This window comes from Lactuca virosa, chromosome 6 (genome assembly GCF_052849685.1).
Source record: "Lactuca virosa cultivar CGN04683 chromosome 6, Lactuca_virosa_CGN04683_v6, whole genome shotgun sequence".
Lineage (NCBI taxonomy): Eukaryota > Viridiplantae > Streptophyta > Magnoliopsida > Asterales > Asteraceae > Lactuca > Lactuca virosa.
The window spans coordinates 146,690,080-146,698,032 of NC_136431.1; the positions used below are offsets into that span (position 1 = coordinate 146,690,080).

Consider the following 7,953-nt stretch of genomic DNA (forward strand, 5'->3'; position numbering starts at 1 on the left):
AAAAAGTTTCAAAAGACGGACCAAGACCACACAAAAACCAGTTACTTTTATCGATCTAATCTACCAGTTGACCGATGGCTGCAAGATGGTCACTAACTGATTTAAAATTTCAACAATAGTTAGAGACAGAAGAGGAACCTTATTGTAGTTGGCAAAGATAGTCCTTAAGATTTTGCATACGTTCAACAGAAACATGACAGTATGCGGCTTCAAGTGTGACCCAAACATCTGAAGCAATAGATAGGCCGAGAATTTCATCCATGGCTTCTTCTGTGGGGAAGGATTGAAGGATGATAATGGCTCTATGATCGACTTCTTCCCATGAAGCAAAAAAGGGATTAGGGGAAGTTTTATCATCAACCATAATTGTCTCAGGAAGAGGAACAGAGGAACCATTAATATGAGTGATTCAATTATGATATTTGAGAAGGGGAGTAATTTGGTTCTTCCATAGAGATAGTTTGAAGAGGATAACTTGGTGGTTAGCATATAAAAGATGGTGTTAAGATAAAGAGTACCATCTTGGAGGAGCTTTTTGATGCCATTATCAAGAAGAGATAGTGTTGGCTATAAGAATTGATTAGGAAGGGATCGGAAATTGGCTGATACCATATAAGAATAGGTTTGGCAATCTTATCGTTAATAAAAGATATACTAATATCCTTTTGATTTTCAAATGCTTTCAATGACATACATGTACACAATCAATAATAACACAAAGTAGTCAGTCTTAAACTATCAAATTTCTAATAAATGGTTTACAAATACAAAGTCCATAACAGGAAAAATTAATTATTATTACTATTAAAACTATTCGACAGGATCAGAAGGCAAATTAATCTCCATTTTAGATTTCTCATCCACGTCCACAATCACATGGTCATCAAAGTCTTTAAAGCAAGCAATCCTTCCTAATTCCTCCACTTCTTCAATCACAAGATCAAGTTTTGCCACCGCCTCCACCAACAACGCTGCAAATGCTGCAAACGGCAACGCCTCTGAGAACTCCAAACTCGTGATTGCAATCTTGCTCAATGTCGGCCTCAAGAACCTCCCCTCCACTTCCAACTGCTTGGAAACTCTTTTTGATTTCCACTCATATAATGCTGATGATTCGGTTTTTACACTTGATAACTGCTTTTCAGGCTTTAATCGTGTTGTTTCTGCCACTAGGGCTAGCATGTTTGCGGTGTTGTTGGGGCCGTTCGGCCCAAGAAAGAGTCGCGGTTGTGATTTTAAGGCTGTGTCTAGGTCTTGTAAGGCTTGGTGGAGGTGATCGGAGAGTACTTCTGGTGAACATTGGCGACGGTTTCGTATGCTATCTGCTAGTTCCATTAGGGCTTTGGATACTTCGGTTGCTAGGCGAGTGCATGGATCTTTAAACAACAATCGAACGGATTTTGGTGTCTGAAAATGCCAAAATGGAATGATCAAATTTTATGCAATAATTGATAGGTAATTAGCAATAGCTTTGGTTTGATAAAATGTGTGTGCATAAATGATGTTCAAATTATTTTCTACTTTCAGAAAAATGGCTCATATTTTATGTAACGGTAGGAAAAATAATAAAAAAAAATGAGGCTGTATTTGTGAAATATTAGCACTTAATGGAAAAAATTGTGTATTTTACCATAATAGAAAACATTCATATATAGCTATACATAATGCCATACCATAAAAAGAAATCGCTTGCTAACTCCATCATTGCATAAAAAGATAAGACGATCATTTATTTTAGATAACTTATTTATTTTAAAAGAAACCGTCTTTATATATACAACACTCTTGTTTAAGACATGTATTATGTATTATTAGTCTATTAAGCACTTTATCCATACAACATTTAATAAGCTAACACTTTATATGGGCAAAAGGTACCTGGATTTCAGTCCGTAAACATCCATGAAGAGCAACGACCGTATATCCAAAATGTCGAAGAACAGCTCCGAGTTTAACATATTGTTGCCAGGGGATTGGATCACAATGCCATGAGTGTCGTGGCTCCCAACTCGTATGTAATGCCTGTAAGTTATATCAATTTTATTGAATCTAACTCAAAATATTTTTTTCCGATATGTTCCAAGAACTCATTAATTATAATATGCATCTAAAACAACAAAAAGTATTATACCAGGGTTTCGTCTATGGACTTCGAGTCTAGAACTGCCTTATAGTTCTCGTAAATAGGATCCTCCATTGAGTTATCTTTCCCCACGTTTGTTTCTCTGTCGCTAAAGTATTCATTGACACAAGCTGCAATTTTTTAAAATCTCACTTAAATACATTTTAAAAGTTACTTTTACCTTTAACATAAAAAATCATATATCTTATTTCTTATACTATATTATAAAACATATTAATCATATCTTGAATTTTAAAATGTATAAATTATAAAGTTTTTTGTACAAATCAATTATAGATAAATATATCATTAATATTTGCCAAAAGTTTGAAGCCTTGATTTAAGCAAGATTATTAAAAAGTTTAATTTAGAGCAAAATGACAATTTTAAAATATTAAATTATTGTATATAAATTAGTTTATATTTCTTAAACTAGACACCGATGTTAATTAATTTACATCAAATATACGAACAGATAATATAAATATAAGTTCTAAATATAAATATTTTATCTAAAATTAATATTTTTTATACATAATAACTAATAATAAAATCTAATAATTATTTACCCGTAAAAAAAATATTGGCCAAAAGAGTTTGCACATTTAATATATATATATATATATATATATATATATATATATATATATATATATATATTATTTTTCTTTTTCGGATTATACATCTTTTTTTTTTCTAAAAAATCGTCACCGTTTCTATTTCTTTCGGTTTGACCCTAACATTTTTTCACTTTTTAATTTGCCCTTACATTTTTTATATCTTCGCCCTCACATTGTTTTTATATATTTTGGATTAAACCTCAAATCTTTTTCCCTAAAAATGTATTGTCAACAAACCTGTTGAAAATATGAGATTGTTTTTAGAAGAAAAAAATTAAGATTTAATTATAAAAAACTTGATATATAAAATCTTTTATTTAACTAATTAACTTTATCTTTTTATTGTGACAACGGAGTTCTCTATCATGTCACAAGGGGTGTTTCAAAATTAGCACCTCCTTTTAAACGTACTTATTATTTATTACTTGACTAGTTTATAACCCGTAGAACCACGGTTATAAAATTAATTCAATTTTAACAATAAAAATTTATAATTATTAATTAGTTATTTTAAATAAATAATTTTAAATAAATTATTAATTAGGAGATATATATCAAACTTTTAAAGTTATTATAAATTCAAATTTAAGATATAATTAGAAAATGTAAATTTAAATTTTGAAATGAGTTACCTAATATATGTACATGATACATGAGATAATATTAATAAGGAGTTGTATTAGAGTGACAATTGACAAATGAAGATTAAAATTATTTATTTATTAGAATAGGGATTTGGTAGCAAAATAGATTTTTTTTCAAAATGTTTGAATTAGTTTACGTGGTAACAAAAAGTTATAAGTTATGAATTATTTATTGTTTGAAAAACTATTTATAGTTGTAAATGACAAAAGAAAAGAAGGAAAAGAAAAGAGAGTTTTGATTAAGGATATTATAGTGTTTTTATCTCAAAGTTATAAAGAGTTTTGAGTTACTAGATTTCATGAAAACTATTTATTAAAGATGGGGAAAAATGATTTTGAAAAGTACTCAATTTAGCTTATTGAATTCTAAAAAGTTAAATTATTTTTGAAACACAGCCCCAAACACCCGATAATGTTTTATAAAATTGTTCATATTTTTTATGATTACCTTTTAAATTGCAAAAACTATTGAAACACGATATTTCAAGAATCGTAATCACTTACCTTCAATTGATTTTGCCAAACCTTCAATTTTAGATACCGAAAAATTATGAAGATTTTCTCCTGACCAGTTCGGGAAGATAAAAAGGCTCATGACAATGCAAACCCCAGATCCAATAGCCATGGTGTAGAGTCGCTCACGAGCTATCTTTAGCACGTCTTCAACACGATAACTTGAAATAGTAATTAAATTAAATGTCAAGAGGAATATAATGACACCGTAGTCATAATTTTTTTTTACTGTTGGAAAAAACCTCAAATACGTACTCATAGCTCCTGCAAACACAAATTGATATAAAATGTAAACATAACATGATTAAATGCAAAAAATATCAATATACTTTTATGATTTGTTAAAGTAAATTTGTTATAATTGAATAGATATTTTAAAGTATACTGTTATAATAATTTTTTTTTAAAATACAATATTATAGTTATGCAGATTTTCGAGGGTGTTTGGCTAAGCTTATTTAAGCTCATTTTTTAACTTATTATCAGTTCCATACCTGTATAAGTTAAAAGGAGTGTTTGGATAGAAATAACTTATCAATGTATCATATCGGAAATAAATCAAAATCAATAAGTAACTCCCCCTAACTTATTAATTATAAGCTATAAGTTGAAAAATACTTATGAAAAGTCATAAGCTTAGTCAAACACCCCTTCAAAAGGTGTTTCAATAAAAAATTGAAAATATAAATTATAACATAGAAAGTATTATAATTCAGAAACAAATCGAAGTATTATTGTTGTTTTTTTACATTTACTCCAAAGTAAATAAACAGCTAGTGTTCAATATTTACCTATCAAAAAGACCAAAGCTCCTATGAAAATGGCACAAAAAACCTTCCCAGTTTCTCTAGCGATATACTCGAATAAGAAAGCCAATGATCCTGCCAACAGTGTTCCAAGACCTCTATTCAATCCTTTGCATAACGTTGCCCCTTTCAATAAATAAACAAATAAATATTATTAATTAATTTAGAACTTCATATATAAACCATTAAATTTAATATATCAATTATTGATGCATGAAACCAATTGTAACTAACTATATATAAAAACTTAATAAATTACCTGCAGTGAACTCAAGCACAACCACAACAGTCATGACAGCCCAAATGGCGTTCTGCCCGATCCCATTGAACAAAGGCTCTAAAAGATATAGCAAAGAAACCAAAGTGAGTGATAATCCAACTTTTACTGAATGAATTGCCCTTCGTGGATCATCTCGACCCACTTTCAAAATTTTCTGACATGTCAACCCTAAAAACTTCTTTGTCGTCTCCATGTAAACTCCTACTCGATTCTTCAGAACGTCTGTAGCAGAGTACTTACTGGAAACAGAAGAAGCAGCAACATCGATGGAACACATATTGAAAACTCTTAATAGAAAGAATGAGATCAAACACTTTTGGTCTGTAGAGAAAGGTGTCAAAATTTGTTGAAGTTGTATTAATGCCACCCTTAGCTATATGCGACTTGTTTAAATTTATAGGTGTATGTGGGTGGTTAAAAAGCTACTTGGTTAAATTTGATAGGTGTACTGTATGTGCCTATGTGGGTGATTTTATGCATGCATCTATATGTATAGAAAGGATTTTTGGACGATAAATTTATATAGTTATAATATTCGGACATAGTATAAAACCTAATTTTTCGTAGAGGTCCGGTCAATATTTAGATTTTTTTGCGTTTTTTGAAAATTTAATAGGTAATAATGGTTTTTCCAGAGAAGAGATTAAGCCCAAACAACCCGCTGTGTATCATTACTTATTTTAAATCTGAGAAATAATGTGCAAGAGTATGACCAGTAAAAAGGTTGAATGATTTAACCGAATAAAAGTATGTTGTGATAATTTAATCGGATAAAAGCCTGCTGTGACTTTATGTATTAGTTTTATAATTGTCTAATGTTTTATTAATGCAATTTATAACATGTTATAACATATAGTTAACAATAGTAAAGATAAGTAACGTTTACAAAAGAAAGAAAAAAATTAATGTATTAGAAATATTTCTTTAAGTATAAATTTTTTGTTTGGAAAAGTTATTTTTAGAGAGGATATCCTATAACGTTAAAATAACCTTTCTTTTTTAGTGATTAGTTCATAATACTCTATCTCCACTTATTAATAATAATAATAATAATAATAATAATAATAATAATATAATAAAAACAAAAAAAAACATTTAATGTTGTATTTCAATGAGTACAAAATATAAAAGCTTTAATCATACACAAAATATAATTTCAAAATATTAAGCAATGGAAAATTTATAAACCAATGATACTTTTTTATATGCCAAGTTTATAAAAACTAAATACATTTATAATTTATAAAGTTTAATGGGTTTATAATATTTTATTTTTATATAATTTGATTATTTAATTTTTATAATTTGTTGAATTTACAAATTAAGCTCAATAATCTGCCACTTCAAAACCATATTAGGAAAGCTCTCATTTTCTTGCATTCAAACAATTGAATAAACATTTAAGTTCAAATTAACTTAGTATGCTTTTCATTCAACCCTTTCATGAAATTAGACCTGACAATCCGTGTCTGCATGTCGTGTATTCGTATCAGACACGAATTTACACGACACGAATTTGGTAAACACGAACACGGCACGAATTATAAAACATGTTTGGGGTATCAAACACGAACACGACACGTAAAAAATTCGTGTGACACGTGACACGACACGAATAGACACGCTTTTTAGCCGTGTTACACGAAAATACGAATATACACGTTTTTAATGGCTTTTTTTAAGCTAGGGCTATAAACTAATTATTGACATTTACGAAATTGGTCCCTAATATATTAAAAATACAAAATTTAACCCTAAAGTATATATGTGTATATATGTGTTTATATGTGTTTGTACGTGCCACGTGTCAACATGAATTTGTATCGTGTCTTATACGTGTCTAAACAGGTAAATTCGTGTTTGACACGTGTAAGATACGAAACACGAATTTAAAATACGTGTCAGACACGAATAAACACGAAATACGAATTTCTAAAACACATATACGAAAAACTCGTATCGTGTTCGTGTCGTGTATCAAATTGTCAGGTCTACATGAAACCATAAATTTTAAATACTCTAAGGTAACACTCTAAGAATCGTTCTTTAATATATATTATTGAAATAGAACAGTTACAAGTAATAAATGTCCGCGCGTGGTGATGTTAATTGTTACATAGAGAAAAAGTTTGATAGCCGGTTTGGTGTCACATGTTGTCCATTTAAAGGTGACGTACATATTAAAGAAGTCAACTTCTATTTGAAATCATATTGAAAAGGAAAGATAGTCACAAGGGCAGGTAAAATCTTTCCGAAGTTTAAAGGTTGGTTTCCAAATTAATAATTGTTGGACGTAATTATTGAGTCATTTATCGTTTATAAAAAAATAAGAGGTTTAAGCCGAACAGTGTACGAGCACCGCATTCTAAAGTGACGGTGACTTAGGGTTTACACCGTACCAATAACACAACACTTTGGTGTGGTGCCCTGACAATGTGGTGGTTTGTCGCACGGTCGAAGGTTACCACACTTTTTCTCTTCTTTTTATCAATCCACAAAAAATCTAGTGATATATATATATATATATATATATATATATATATATATATATATATATATATATATATATATATATATATATATATATATATATATATATATATATATATATATATATATATATAAAAGGCTAAGTTATTGTATTCCTTATATCTATTGTATGTTGGTAAACACAATTTTGAACCAATAGATGAATAGAATTAATGGTCATTGATCTGAGAGTCTATGAAATTACATTGAGATAACATGTACCATATAATCACACAAATTTCAACATAATGGTATTTTAGACAATTAACCATATTTAAAAAATGAAATTTTCGAATTTTTAAGGATAAATTAATTTTCCTAATTTTAAAAATCTGAATTTTTTAAATTAATTCAATTTTAATTATAATGTAATTTTATATAAAAACCGAATTTATTCTGACAGAATGTCAACATAAACTACTAAAGATATTTCTGATTT

General features: G+C 28.8%; 1 protein-coding gene across 1 annotated transcript; it reads right to left on the reverse strand.

The window, feature by feature from the left end:
- Positions 1–666: 666 nt before the first annotated feature.
- Positions 667–5,359, reverse strand: LOC145122748 (aluminum-activated malate transporter 12-like). Its single transcript, XM_079058318.1, has 6 exons — positions 4,965–5,359; positions 4,691–4,831; positions 3,891–4,163; positions 2,132–2,253; positions 1,879–2,022; positions 667–1,407 (listed from the first exon to the last, which is right to left on the reverse strand). Exons 1-6 carry the CDS (start codon positions 5,260–5,262, stop codon positions 811–813), a joined length of 1,575 nt encoding a protein of 524 aa, XP_078914444.1. The 5' UTR covers positions 5,263–5,359; the 3' UTR covers positions 667–810.
- Between the last annotated feature and the right edge of the window lie 2,594 nt (positions 5,360–7,953).

What these genes read in the sequence shown, in the direction of transcription:
- LOC145122748 (XM_079058318.1), bottom strand. Translation starts at nt 5,262, where the DNA reads ATGTGTTCCATCGATGTTGCTGCTTCTTCTGTTTCCAGTAAGTACTCT. An exon ending in TGTGCTTGAGTTCACTGCAG is followed by an intron (nt 4,832 to 4,964) that starts GTAATTTATTAA and finishes ATTTATTGAAAG; the next exon opens with GGGCAACGTTATGCAAAGGA. An exon ending in GTTTACGGACTGAAATCCAG is followed by an intron (nt 1,408 to 1,878) that starts GTACCTTTTGCC and finishes TGGCATTTTCAG; the next exon opens with ACACCAAAATCCGTTCGATT.